Genomic DNA, 15,729 nt, shown 5'->3' on the forward strand with positions numbered 1-15,729 from the left:
TCAATTGGTTTTAAGGTGTCTATATTTATGGGAGCCAAATCATGAAAAATTTCTGACCATATCTATGGTAGTCAGCATTGCCTTAAGTATTAAACATATCATCTAAAAAAATTGTTTTTTTATAATAAATGGTGAATGGCATGATTTTATTCTAACGCTCATTTAATTTAAATAAGTTCAAATATTTTTTTAAAATTTAAGATAATCTGTTTCCTTAATGTTTTTAAATAACGTTTTCCTATCTGACTAGTCTCTATATTACTCTCATATGGTTTATATTTTATTACTTTTTGATGTGTGCATTATACTTCTTGAAGATCACATATAATTTCCATCATATTACACTAGTTATTTATAGAAAGACCTTGGGTAAGGCTTAAGCAGAATGAAATATTTACAAATGAACTAGCATATTTGAAGAAATTACTCGAATGATGTAGTAGAAGCTTTAGAACAGAAACAGAGTCTATTCTGAAAATCTCTTCTTTACCAATAATTGGTGGAAAATTAGGATAATGATTGCCCAATAAATTTTTGAGATAAAAGGTGATAACACATTAATTATTTCCAATAAACTTTGAGAAATTAGAATTATTCCAAATATAATACCATTTTCAGCTCCGCTGAGCGAGTTTTTATATTAGCAAACAAATTCAATTTTAGTTTATAAAACCTTATTTATCAAATAAAAATTTTGAAAATTAATTTTTAAATAATTAATAAAAACAATTAACACATATCAGATATCTCGAGGATTAAAATTATACCTGAATTTGAAAAATATAAATAATATACCACACAAAATTATCGATATTCATGTTGGCCCGGATCCTATGCATTTTTTGGAAATTTGTTGACCCCTGGATTTTTAATAATTTTTTGCCCCCACCTAGAAAATTTTTAAATTGCCGTTATTTTGAATAATTATGCATATTGTTTTCAAAAGAAAATTGAAAATTTCAGCAGTAAAGGAATATTATATGCTCCATTATATGATTTTTTAATGACTATAATTATTTATACTTCTTTTTATTTTAATCGGCCTGACTCAGATTATTAAAATTCATAAATCTAGCTAGAATTTTTAATTCCTTCACATACATCGTTATTACATATATTAGGTAAAACTTTATCCGTGAATCGCGCACTTTTATTTGCGTCCTCAAATTTAACGGTGCGGATGAATTTAATTTGACAAGTGTTTCTCGGATAATTTTATAAATCTATATTTAGAAACAAGGATGATCTCACTAATAATTTTACTCAATCAGCCGTTAGCAAAATGTCTCGCGACAAAATACCTAAACATAAAATAAACTAAAACTAAACTATCGGTACAATTCCCTTTGAGCTGAATTAAAATTCAACTTTCATTAATTTATATCGTCGTCTTATAGACGAAAGATCACTTAACAAATAAATTTTTTGAAATGCAATTTCAAAATTTTCTTCTAAATTTTATAATCTTCGTTAAAATGAAGGCAATGACACAGGTACACTTTCAAATTATGTCCAAAAACCATACCTTTTTACCATATTCCTCAAGTATCTTTTTGTTATATTATTAATTAATAATGAGAATTCTAGAATCAAAATGGTCAGCTCCCTTTACTTTTATTCAAGCAGCAGACACTCAATATGGAATGATTGATGCTCTTAAAGTTAGTAAATTTTTTTCAAATATATTATGAAAGAATGCAACTATAACAATATTGATTATAATTTTGTAGAATGAAGTTAATAACTATTTCTATAAATTTATTTGAAAAATTTATCTATTTTTTAAATAATACTATATTAATTCTTGGGTGTATTTAATAAATGAATTATAAAAAATGTCATAGCTAAAATATTTTAATAGAGAAAAGGGGATGCTTTACATGGAGTGGACATTAATTTAATTAAGGTTATTCAAATGGGTAATTAATATGGGCATTATTTCTCTGACATTTTTCATCTGGCCACCCAAAAAGTTAATAAATCCTAATTTTTCCTGATTAAATGAGTGTAAAATAAATACAGAGCTTGTTTTTTTTTGTAAATTTAGATTAAGAATATTTTTAAAATATACTTGATTTTAATAATAAACTTAAAATATTGACTATATAGCAATTTGTAAATATTTTATAAATAAATTATCTAACAATATATGACCTAGCACTTGTTAATGATAACACAAAACTAAAGAAATGTATAAAACATAATAATGAGAGAAATTATCTTGGACCTTAGGCCTGGCCCTAAACCCAATCTAGATATATATGCAATGCTGTATATTTTTTTAAAATAAACCTATACTAAGCCTAAAATTTTTTAAAAAAGATGCCTAGGTCAGGACAAAAATTTTTAATAAAAAAAATACTCAGGAACTTTCAACCCTGGATATAAGTAAGCTATAATTTAGATTTATAATACATTGTAACAATGAAAATCAGAGACCTGCAAGCTTAGGTACATAGGCCAGGCCATATTTTTATTTTTTAAAATATATCTGTGCTAGGCTTGAATTTCTTTTAAAATAATAGGGTCAGGCCTAAAAATTTTTTAAAAAAATGGCCAGACCAGGCCATGTATTTAATAAAAAATAGTTGAAAATGCCATTATTAGCTATAAAATTTTGTATAAATGTAATATATTTTTAAAAAAATCTAGGCTAGGCCTGAAAATATAAAACCCAGTTGTGGCAGGGGAAATTTTTTTTTTAAAAAAAAATCAGGGCTAGACCTTGCAAATGGTTCATCTGCAGGTCTTTGATGAAAATACAGTAAAACCTGTCTAATGGGTCCTGTTGGTACCAAAATTTTTGTTCAACAAAGATAGTTGTCCAATTTATCAAGGTATTTTCTGATTTATATTCTAATTAATAGGAATTTAATTGGGACTCACAATTTTGATAAAAAAAATGGTTCAATATGCTTATTAATACGGTTTCTAAACTCTTCAAATTAAAAAAAAATTAGGAAATAAATTAATCATCTAAAATGAATTGCACAACATTTTTTAAACAGTAATATAAAAATTATTTGTGCCTTTGTTAGAACTTTGAAATTAAAAATAGATTCTAGTTCTTATAGATTTAGAAAAAAAGAGATCTAAGATCCAGTAATTTCCGGTTCCAATATCTTGAAAGAATTGTTTGCAACATGATGAAAAGGGAGGAAGTAATGTGGGATGGTACAAATGAATAAGATGATGAGCCAGGTAGAAAAAAAATATAATAGGGACAGATAATAAAAATCTTAATAATATATTATTTAAAGGAAAATACTTCTTCAGAGTATAATTGGGACAAAGAGATCAAATTAACTGAAAAAGCGATCGAAATAGCTAACAACCTAATTCCCAAGCCAAAATTCTTTATCGTGTGCGGTGATTTAGTCAATGCTTATCCCGGTAACAATAAAAAATTTAAACTTTGAGACAAATTGTATATTTATCATACTTTTACAAACAACAGGGGTAGCATCTACATGAGGGGGAGGTGGGGAGTAGGAGAATTATGCCTCCAAATTTTTTGAAGGGGGTAGGGTGAATTTATTGAGGAGAGGTGGTTATCAATTAAATTGTTAGATTCAAAAGGCAAAATAATATATTGTATAATTTATTTAATACTTTTATCAGAGACCTGCAGAGGTGCCATTTGCATGGTCCGACCTGAATTTTATTTTAAAAAAATTTGGCCTGGCCTGAGTTTTATATTTTTTCCGCCCCGATTTTTTTAAAATATAAGGGGCCCATCAGGTCCGGGCCATGTATTAAAAATTTAAAATACCATCCAGCCCTTTTACCTGGGTAGGGCCAGGCCTGCAGGTCTCTCACTTTTATTATAAACATATTAATATTGTATCACGTCAACATTGAGATCTTTCCATGAATTGGGAAAACATATTATAGCAAATGCATTACTGCGAGAACAATGTCGCGAATCCATTACAACAAATGCATTTCCATTAAAACATTATTGCGATTAGAGGTGGGCGCAGGTCTAATTTTTTATTCCCTGCTCACGGTGGTAATAAAAAAAAATCACGTCCTTTCACGCTTACTGCTAAAAAAATTTGACCCGACCCGCCCTCTCACGAAGGACAATATTTTGATCACTCCCTTGACGCCCGAAAATTCATGACGGTTTTAAATTTTTCAAAACTTTATTGCTATAATTTTACGCTCTTTTGAATTTATTCTATCATAGTTTTTATTTCTTTAATTCCATATTAATAACACAAAATAATTATAATTTATAAATCAAAATATTTATTTAGAAAAAGAAGAAAGTTCATGTTTTTTTATTTCAATTGTGTTCGTCTTTCCTCTAATAAACGATTGGCTATAGAAAATAACCTTTCACCAGTAGCCGAACTTGCAGGGGCCAACAAAATTTTACTAGCTAATTTTCTCAAATAAGGAAATGAATTTTCCTGCTTCCAATGTCATTCTTTTGTTTTATGAATCTACTTTCATCTTTGGATGTTAATGCTTCATCTAAATAATCTAGAAATTCTCTGTTTTTTTATGTGTGATAATAAATTAGAAAAGTTATAAATGATAGTAGGCATTGACTTATCCATATCATCTAATATTATATTATTTAGCATTTTTAAAATTGTTTTATATATATCTTCCTTTTTTTCGTCTATTAAAAACTTAAAACTTTTGAAATTCAGACTTAGAATTATGTCTAACTTATGTAGTGCTGCAGAATAAACCTTTCCTTTATTGAGAAATGTTGTCCTGTTTTTAGGGTTTTGATTATTATTGTATCACCTTCAGAATGACAAAATTTTACCAATTTTTGTTCCCATAGATAAACTTAATTTATTATGGGACTAGAATCAGTGCTCAGATTACTGAGCATTCTTTGAATATTGATAAAAATTTAAGTATGTGCATCTGACTTTACGTACTAAGTATATTTATTATAATCATTCTAAATATTTTATATTAAGGTTAAATCCTTTAATATATAATCAAACAATTGCGAGGCTAAGAGAAAAGTCAAATTAATATTTGAATGTATATATTTTTTTAAAATTAGTTATTAAGATATTTAATCTTCTTATAAATTTTGATTGATTATAATTTGACATGATTAGTAACATATTTAAATTAAATTTGTTTATTCCAAAATTTCCATTGCTGAACGAGAATTGAAAGATTTATTATTTTTTATTTAATTGAAATTTTATAAGACGGAAAAAAAATATAATTTATAAAATGCGGAAGTTTTTTTGTTTCAATAATTATTCTTTTTTCAAAAAGAATTAAATTAAATTAGAAAATATATATTATAATTATAAAATTGCAAATTTATATTCATAAAAAACAATTTTAAAAATTAAAATTTCTATGATATGGGAAATTTATGTTCACGCCCAATCACGCTCGGCCAAAATTTTGGGACAGCCTGTCACGCCCAGTCACGTCTTATAATTTAAAATTTATTCACACTCACGCTGTGACCCATCGTGTCCACGACCCGCGTCCACCTCTAATCGCGATCATATTAAAGCATATTCATTACCGAGAAAATAATATCGCGAATGCTATCTCCTGAAACAAAATATCAATATCTAGCCGTATTTTTAATATATTTATCCAATTACAATATTCAACAATTGATGGGTTTTGTTCCAAGGTCATAATATTTATACATTTCTAAATAGAATTATTAAAATCAAATTTTGCTTGTTAATATTTAAAAATTGTTTTAGTGAAAATATCTGCTTCATTTAAAAAGCCATTAATTAAACATTTAAACAATTAAAAATGACATTTTTAACAATAGAGCCGTAAAATTTATTATAAAAATTAAGTTGAGATTAACCGCCTTGGAATTTCTCGTTTTCATGGCCAAGGCTATATTAAGTGCATTATCTCGAATTTTGTTTTTTTATCCCCCAATAAATGATTGTTTCGTCTAAAATATGAGCTATATTTAATAACCCTTTTTATTTCACTTTTAAATTTTGGATAAATGTTTGCCTCGAATCAGTGAACCATTTCAGATTCATCAAATGGCTCTATTGTATTAAAATATTTCGTAACTGATGGTAGATTTAAATTTATAAGGCTTGAATATAGATTTTATTCACTCCATGATTTATCATCTCTGAAGAATATTTAATACTTGGTGGCCCGGGGTTAAAAGAGACATCAAGGAAATGGTTTTTAGGTGTAATATGTGTATGGTAAATGCTCCAAAATTACCAAGGGTTAGAAATAATCATTGGGTAGATCCGAGCAGACCCTGGTATCGTATTTTTATTGATTTTTTTGGACCCATTAAGAATTATTATGGATTAGTAATAATTGATGGGTACTCTCGATGGCTTGAGATTATCAAGGTTAAAAATATTACTACGAATACCACGATTATGGTATTAAATAATATATTTTCTAGATTTGGTTACCCGGTAGAGTTGGTTTCTGATAATGGACCAGCTTTTAGGTCGTATGATTTTAAGAATTTTCTATTAAAAAAAGGTATAACACATATATTTACTCCTGCATACCATCCGTCTTCAAATGGTATGGCTGAAAGAGCGGTACCCTCAGCTAAGAATATGATTTATAAATTAGGTGGTTGGGATGATAGGTTATTGTAAGAGGTGTTATTAAATTATCGCAATACCACACATTCGACAACCAAAACTTCACCTGCTTTTAAATTATTCGGCAGTGAACTAAGATGGAAATGGAGTTTTTTGAAGGACAATGACTGTGATATACGACCTTAAAATTAAAAGAATAAAGTTCAGAGAATTAACATTTGGCAACTCTGTTTTTGTCAAAGTAGGCGTCACTCAAGAATGGCGTGTAGGGATTGTTATTGGGAGAATCAGTAATGTTATTTGGGAAATAAAAATAGATAATAAGGTGGTGCTAGCGCACATTGATCAAATCAGAAATTTGTGACTGTCACTTATAGTTTTAATATAAAAACATTACAATAAATTGTAAATACATATATGATATGTTAACCCCTTCACATTCTTTCCCCTATTATCCGCTGTTTATATACAATAACAGTACCATTTCCCCATTATACATATATATGTTAACCCCTTCCCAGTCTTTCCCTATTATCAGCTGTTAATTACACAATAACAGTATCATTTCCCCATTATACATATATTTTCAAATCAATATAATACCTAACCCGTCCCCTCATTATTACCCTATGTTGTCTCATTTAATTAACCAATTCTTTATATTAATTTTTATTCAAAATATATTTAGTGATGATTGGCCACCGATAGTGTTAATTGTACCTATGGATAGAGTAATCTATACCTTTGTTAAGGGTAATTACATAAAAAACTATCATGTACAACTATGGTGCCATTTCCTCATTAGTAATTTTCTTCATTATATGAATTTTATTCCAAATATATTGATTGATTATTGGACACCTATAGTGTTAATTGTACCTATAGATAGTGTAATCTATACCTTTTGTTAAGGGTAATTACATAAGAAACTATCATGTACAATTATGGTGCCATTTCCCCATTATACATATATTTTCAAATCAATATAATACATAATCCGTCCCCTCATTATTATCCTATGTTTTCCCATGATTAACCAATTTGTATTTTAAGGTCAAAGTTTGTTATAGCCCCTTTGCATTATTGTTATTATTTTCTTCCTATATGTAAATCTAAATTATATAGTTTATATATTTTTTTTGTTTTTTTTTGAGGAGGTGCATGTTGCATAATATAATTTAATATCATAATATACAAAGTTAATTGAAGCTTTAAACTATGACTATTTACATATACAAAAACATTCACTAAATAATATATTATTTTATTTCTACATACGAAGCCTCAAACCATCAATTGATTTACCTTAAATTGATTTACTAGATATATATATATATTTGAAGTTTTTGACTTTCTTACCACGCGATAATTTTACTTGCTAATAAAAATTACTTTTTTAACGACTTGATATATATATATTTGCGTTTTATTTAAACACTAATAAAAGAATAAATTTAATCGCATTTTTTTATTATTTAGAGATATCGTTATTATTTATTCTAAAGCAAGCGAAACCAGACTTACATATTCTTATCCTATTACTTATTCTTTTTAGCGCAACCAGACTTACATATTCTTATTCTACTACCGATTCTTTTTAGCGCAATTATTATTTATTTGCGTCATGGTGGAGAATGGAAATAATAACATAAAAATCTTACTCAAAACCCTTGACCTAAAATTTATTGCCGAAAACATAACTGATGAACCCACTAAGAAATATAAACTTTTCGAGACAATAAATAAAGATTTGGCGGTGAGTATAATGGATTCGATTGATAATTTATCTTATGAGCAAATGAAGGATTTAATACAAAAAAAAGTTGAAAAGAACAAAATTACGCGTATAATGGAAGTTTTTAGTGCTAAACCAGATAGATTAGAGTCATCCAGAGAATATCTGGATAGGCTGAAGGCGTGCGGATCTGGCCTTAATTCAGAATTGATAGCGGTTCAATTCATTATTAATTGTCACAATGAGAGATTAAAAACAAGATTGATAGAAGAAAACACGACAAACTTGATTATCATTTAGGAGATTGTTGTCAAATGTCAATCATTGGAGATTAATAATAAAAAGTCCTTCATTGAAAAAGATACATGGAGAAAAGATGACAGATATGGTGCACAATGTTATACGACATGGAATGAAAACAAGCATAATGGTAGGACCTACAACAACAACAGCAGCAACAACAACAACAACAATTTCAAAAAGACGGATATGATACAAACACCTTATAATTTAAGGCCAAGAAATAAAATTAATTTTATTAATGATATTATGATTGACCTTCAAATTAATAATTATGATTTTTCTTTGATGATAGATACTGGTTCTCCGGTGTCATCCTTGCCCATGAAAGAGTATGAAAAGCTTGCGAAGGATGAAGATATGGAGTTGAAAAGTTGTTCGAAGAAATTATTCTCGTATGAAGGGTCGCCTATCACAGTCATTGGTAAAGTTATTAATTGTAAGGTCAAATTTCTAAATACGATTAAATATTTAGATTTTTATGATTTGGAAGGGGAGGGACCACCTTTATGTGGTCTAGATTGGATCAAAGAATATGATTTAATTAAATTGAAAAAGACCTTTATGGGTTGAAACGGTTAAAAATTTGGAAGTTTCTTTAGAAATAGGTATTTGCAAATAAGCCGAGGAAAAGTATATTTTTGAAATAATCTGCCTTTTCCGACCTTAGCAATAATGTCACTTATCCTTGGCAGCGGATATTCAAACCTTTCTAACTGTGGATTAACAGTGACCCTAAAGTCAGCACAAACTCTCAAAGCATTATCCTTCTTTTTAACCAAAACTAATGGTGTCGCCCATTGGGAAAATATAACAAGGGTTATTATGCCCTGTTGACACCATTGTTCTAGAATGTTACCTAACTCTTCTTCTAATTCAAACGGTACTCTCCTGGCCTTCAAAAATCTTGGTTTAAAATCATCCTTTAACAAAATATTTATTTTTAAATGTTTTACTTTGCCTATTTTATTATTAAAAACACAATCAAACCTTTTAACTAAATTATTAATATCATAATTAAAATCATAACAATTTTTTTAATAAACATTGACTGAATAACCAAATTCCCTCTATCAAATCTGTCATCTTTTCTCCAAGTATCTTTTTCAATGAAGGACTTTTTATTATTAATCTCCAATGATTGACATTTGACAACAATCTCCTAAATGATAATCAAGTCTGTCGTGTTTTCTTCTATCAATCTTGTTTTTAATCTCTCATTGTGACAATTAATAATGAATTGAACCGCTATCAATTCTAAATTAAGGCCAGATCCGCACGCCTGCAGCCTATCCAGATATTCTCTGGATGACTCTAATCTATCTGGTTTAGCACTAAAAACTTCCATTATACGCGTAATTTTGTTCTTTTCAACTTTTTTTTGTATTAAATCTTTCATTTGCTCATAAGATAAATTATCAATCGAATCCATTTTACTCACCGCCAAATCTTTGTTTATTGTCTCGAAAAGTTTATATTTCTTAGTGGGTTCATCAGTTATGTTTTCGGCAATAAATTTTAGGAAGGGTTTTGAGTAAAACTTTTATGTTATTATTTCCATCCTCCACCATGACGCAAATAAATAATAATTGCGCTAAAAAGAATCGGTAGTAGAATAAGAATATGTAAGTCTGGTTGCGCTAAAACGAATTAGTAATAGGATAAGAATATGTAAGTCTGGTTTCGTTTGCTTTAGAATAAATAATAACGATATCTCCAAATAATAACGATATCTTCAAATAATAATAAAAATGCGATTAAATTTATTCTTTTATTAGTGTTTAAATAAAACGCAAATATATATTATATATCAAGTCGTTAAAAATGTAATTTTTATTAACAAGTAAAATTATCACGTGGTTAGAAAGTCAAAAACTTCAAATATATATATCTAGTAAATCAATTTAAGGTAAATTAATTGATGGTTTGAGGCTTCGTATGTAGAAATAAAATAATATATTATTTAGTGAATGTTTTTGTATATGTAAATAGTCATAGTTTAAAGCTTCAATTAACTTTGTATATTATGATATTAAATTATATTATGCAACAGTTCGCCCCCGTAATATTTCTCTTGATTGTTGTAATTTTTCATTAGATGCTACTCATAACAATTTGCTTTAGGAAAACTTTCAAGTACGGCTTGCCTGTTGGTAAGGTGTTTAACTTAGATTATGGCCTTAATTAGACTAACATCATCGTGTTTTTTGAGAATATCACACGTAACACAATAAGTTTTACCTTTTACTAGATATAGAGCTGCGATTTGCTAGTCCATTTGAATTCAAAATAAATTTTAAAATCAAGGTCCTAGTTAGAGAAAATGTCTGTCCCATCTGGCTCGAAATTTTTAATTATGTTTAGTCCCGATGTCGGCCCGAATTTTTATTTAGGCCAGCGCTTAGTTCCAAAGTTAAATAAACATAATTTCCCACCTTTTTTGATGATATATGAAATAAATATCACTAAACAAACATATTCCAATTATTGATTTATTTTCCCGACCCTACAAGATAATTATTTCGAATTCGATGCTAATTAATATTGAAATGAACCACTCATCCTCGAGTTCATAACTCAGGCAATCACAAATCGAGTTTGTAGTGTAAACTAAAAAATATACAATGTTTGCAGATTATGAAGAAAACAATTTATAAAAGGATCCCAACTTTTTAATACAAGATAATTATTTCGATATTAATATTGAACTACTCGTCCTCTAGTTCATAACTCAAATTTTTAAATAAAAATAATTTTCATAAAAATTTGAATGAGCAAAAAATATACAATAAAATATTATATTAAGTTGGTTTTGGACTGGTTCTCGAGTCGATAGATTTAATAAATCAGATCCACCCATTTGGGTCTGGTTCATTTTTCCGACCAAAACTCAGTGTCGTAGTGCTAAAACCAACCATTTAACTCCAGATTATGTATCCGTATGCTTAACGTACAGTGGAAAGAGCATTCCAATCTCATTGCCCTTCTGATAATCGCAAAGTGTATGGTGAATATACAACCCCGGTATATGGAAGGGCGTTAGGAAAAACACCGTTGATATTGTGCGTGATCAAATTGAAATTACTCTCAAAAATTTGTGTTTATTAAAACCTGATCATTTTTGCTACATGAAATAAAAATAATATTTCTTCTTCTTCACCGCCATCGATTCTTTCCCTTATGGTTAAAATTTTATGGTAATTCATAGTTGGTCACATAAAAACTTATTTACACGCGTATGCTAGGTATGGTATAAGCTCTATATATATACCACGATTACCCCACAGGTGTTAGGCAATCTCTGAAGCACTTATAGACACACAACTGGTGGGAAGTAAGATTAAACACTCTTATCAAAAACTGTGCTGTGCATAGTTGTATCCAGCATCCTAGTATTAACATAATGCGTCATTTTAATTTAGATTATAATCGGTTGCAAATACCCCGTCATCACTTATTGTCTTGTATGTTATGTAAAAGTCATTAAAATCTCAGAAGGGTACATCCTAGTGAAGATACTTAGTTTGATCCAATAATTAAGTCATCGCCAGAGGAGTCAATTATATAGACAGTTTTCGTCTCCTTCAACTTTCCATATAAAGGGTGAGTTAACATATATTTTTAAAATGATTTTAATATTCTTACAGAAATATTGCTCGCCTCCCCAGACAATTGTTATCAAATTTAAGTGACACTTGATAATGCATTTTAATTAGTTTTGATTCTTGATTTTTAACAAAGAATCACCTAAGCTTTAAAAAAAATTCAAAACATAAGTGTGAAATTATATTTATCAGAAACCAGCCGGCCCAGGTATCCGATTCAAAACCTTAAATAGTAAAATACAAATAATCCGGGTCGAATCCTTAAAAAATTAAGTTTTTAAAGTTTTTCAAGGACATGTTAGCGTTTATTTGCTTCTTATATTTTCAATTTCTGTTTTAAACCATTTCTAAAATCAGCCCAAATTGTTTTTTAAATGATCAAATTTTTAAGCCCAGACTGGGACTTACTATAACCCAAATTTTAGATCCTTGGTCAAAAATAATTTATATCTAGGCTGTAGAATTGTTTAAAATTCGAATCAGGTTGGCCCTAAATATTTGGTCTTTGCAAGTATGTTTCTCATATTTAATGGAATTATGAAATAATAATGAATAATTGTTTTCAAGATACATGTGGCATTTTATTTTTAGAAATTTCTAAAATAAATTTTAATTTTATATGTTAGGAAATACCTCATACAGTATAAACTAGATAAGGAAAAACATTTCGGAGAAACATAGTTTTTCACTCGTCCATTTTTTTTTAAATTAAAATTTAACAAAAAAACTAAATGTAGGTGAAAGATATAAGGAAAAACATTTCGGAGTAACATATTTTTTCACTCGTCCATTTTTTTTTAAATCAAAATTTAACAAAAAAACTAAATGTAGGTGAAAGATTAAAGGCTTCCCAAATTGCTTCCTTCAAGCAAACCTTTAGCAAATTGGATCCAAAAATTCCCCTGATCTGCGTATGCGGTAATCACGACGTGGGAAACTACCCTACCTCAAAGGACATCCAAAATTATAGAAAAGATTTTGGGGACGATTATTTCTCATTTTGGGTCGGCGGAGTAAAGTTTATCGCCCTTAATTCTCAGTACTACTTCAATGATACGCATGTAAAATAAATTATTAAAACAAAATTCTTCGTAAGTTATTATTTAACATAGTATCAATTAGTGATCGGTATCGGGCCTAATTTTTCAAGCCCGGCCTGAACCCGAAATTTTTTTTAAGAAAATTTACCGGCCCGGCCCGAACTCATTTAAATATAGAAATTAATTTTTATAATTACTCAAAATAAAAGACATATGTTATATGACGTCTAGTTCCATAAATAAAATCAAATATTTTTATTTTACATAAAAAATTCAATATAAAATTGATAAATTTAAATGAATTTTAAAAAATTTCCAAGGCCCGACCCGACCCGATTTTTATTTAAAAATATTAGGTCCGACCCGGCCAGTACCCAATTTTTTTATCCGGGCTGGGCTCGGGCCTACTTTTGCAGATCTCTAGTATCAATTTAACAACCTCCTACAATCACTTCTAAACCCTATTTTTGAGTAACACGATTGGGTAGGAGGAGTGAGATGCATCTGTAATTTAAAAAAAAATGAATAGAGGGGGTAAGCTATAGTAGGGCTAAACTTTGATGGTGGGTAATCCTTTATAGGCGGTGGGTATGAATCATAATTGTTATATTCGCACTAGCATTTGTTCAATAGACTTAGCCAATTCAAAATACATCCATAATTATTTTAAAATATTAAGATATAAATAACATGTAAAATGAAAGTCCGCTTATTTTAATTACGTCTTTCAAGTTTCCCCCTGATAAAAGAGTCATATAGACTCTCGTTTATCAATTGTATTACCTTAATATCTTTTACTCGTTCTCACTTTAAAGGAACTATTTATAGTTGTCTATATTACTTGCATATCTCTTTTTTATTCTTTGGTCGAATCATATGGTAAGTATTCATTTTACCTGTTTTTTATTGATTGCAACCACATTTATATATACCATTTTTTTGCAAATTGATGTTCTTATTTTTCTAAGATGATTTATATAAAAGAAATATTTGTGAAAAAATATATATACTCTTTACTGAAGGGAGCAGAACCTGAGAATTTCTATAACTATATTTGCGACCTAAATCAATATTAATTGGCAGAAATTACTTCATAATTTTGTTTTTTTATTGCCGTTAAAATTTGCTGCTGTGTTTTTTAGCGGCGCTCCTGTAGTGCCTTCCTTCGACAAAACATCTCATAATATACAAAATAAAATTAAGGTTAAGGAATATAGCCAAGAGCAAGATAATTGGTTAAAATCAGAACTCAAGGATGGGATAGATAGCAATGCCCAACACGTTATGCTCTTCCAACATATCCCTTGGTTCTTAGTCGAACCTAACGAAGAAATGGCCTTTTATGACGAAACCAAGAAGGGCTCATACAACCTCAAAAAAGAGCTGCGACTTAAAATGTTGGAACTTTTTAGATCATATGGTTTGTTCCTATATTTTTTATATATTAAAAAAATGAAAATTTAAAAAAAAAATAATATTACACCTGAAAAAATTGTTATTATTTTCTTTTCTTAAATTATATGTAAATTAAGGAGTGACCAAGATATTTTGTGGACATTACCACAGAAATGGCGGTGGTTTTTATCAAGATACGTTGGAAATCGTTATCACATCCGCTATAGGTCGTCAACTGGGCGATGATAAATCAGGATTTCGTCTAGTCAAAGTTTATCCTGACCGAATAACTCACAAATACCTTTCCTTTGAATTATTTGACCCTAAAGACCCATTCCTAAAATTATAAAAAAATTGTATTCTGGGGCTACATAGCAAATATTATGACTTATCTGTTTATTTATTATGTCTTTAGTGTATTCTGATCTTAATAATATTGTTCATTCACTATATAAATTATTTTAAGTAAATTTACCGAACAAATAATCGTAAATAAATTATTTTTATACGACGTTTAAATTAGCGGTCAAATTATTATATAATTTAATATGCAAAGTTTATATATTTTTGAAAAATATTATTTAAATACCTATATAATATATTATGTGATACTTACCGTTACAATTAATCGTGCTACAAAAATTATTGTATAATTATTTAACCAAATTAAAAGATTAATATAATTTTTATTTATTGTTTTAATTTATTCATAAGGGATCAGAAAAAACTTTATGAAGCTGTCATATTTTTCAGTTATTATTAGATGATTAGGTCAGACTTTCCAGTTTTATCTCTCTTTTATTGCTTTTTATTCTCTGTTGTACTAATCATCTCATTTAATAATTAACAAAGAATTCATTTATTAAATAGCTTTTCTAAACTCTCTCAAAATTATAACTCAATTAATCATTTTTAGTTTATTAATATGTTTTTATGAACTCAATATTTTTAGCCGAAAAATCTCAAGATTTGGCTAATAGATTGTCAAAACATTGTGCCAACTACGAGCAAAATCTTCAGGTTTGCGTAATATTTTCCTGGATAAAATACTGAGTTAGCAGTTTTTAAAAATCGGCTCAGGTGAAGCGATTTTGCATCACTAA

General features: G+C 28.5%; 1 protein-coding gene across 1 annotated transcript; it reads left to right on the forward strand.

Moving 5' to 3' along the window:
* Positions 1 to 1,346: 1,346 nt before the first annotated feature.
* On the forward strand, positions 1,347 to 15,164 carry LOC135925668 (serine/threonine-protein phosphatase CPPED1-like). The gene is made up of 6 exons (XM_065461102.1): positions 1,347 to 1,545; positions 1,588 to 1,661; positions 3,261 to 3,393; positions 13,023 to 13,252; positions 14,435 to 14,651; positions 14,764 to 15,164. The coding sequence occupies exons 1-6, from the start codon at positions 1,431 to 1,433 to the stop codon at positions 14,973 to 14,975; spliced, it is 981 nt and encodes a 326-aa protein (XP_065317174.1). The 5' UTR covers positions 1,347 to 1,430; the 3' UTR covers positions 14,976 to 15,164.
* Positions 15,165 to 15,729: the final 565 nt, after the last annotated feature.

This window comes from Gordionus sp. m RMFG-2023, chromosome 3 (assembly GCF_954871325.1).
Source record: "Gordionus sp. m RMFG-2023 chromosome 3, tfGorSpeb1-WG-v2, whole genome shotgun sequence".
In the NCBI taxonomy this organism is placed as follows: domain Eukaryota; kingdom Metazoa; phylum Nematomorpha; class Gordioida; order Chordodea; family Parachordodidae; genus Gordionus; species Gordionus sp. m RMFG-2023.

Coding starts and splice junctions, on each gene's coding strand:
- LOC135925668 (XM_065461102.1), top strand. CDS start 1,431: ATGCAATTTCAAAATTTTCTTCTAAATTTTATAATCTTCGTTAAAATG. Junction 3,394..13,022: donor TTTAGTCAATGCTTATCCCG/GTAACAATAAAA, acceptor AACTAAATGTAG/GTGAAAGATTAAAGGCTTCC. Junction 13,253..14,434: donor ACTACTTCAATGATACGCAT/GTAAAATAAATT, acceptor AATAAAATTAAG/GTTAAGGAATATAGCCAAGA.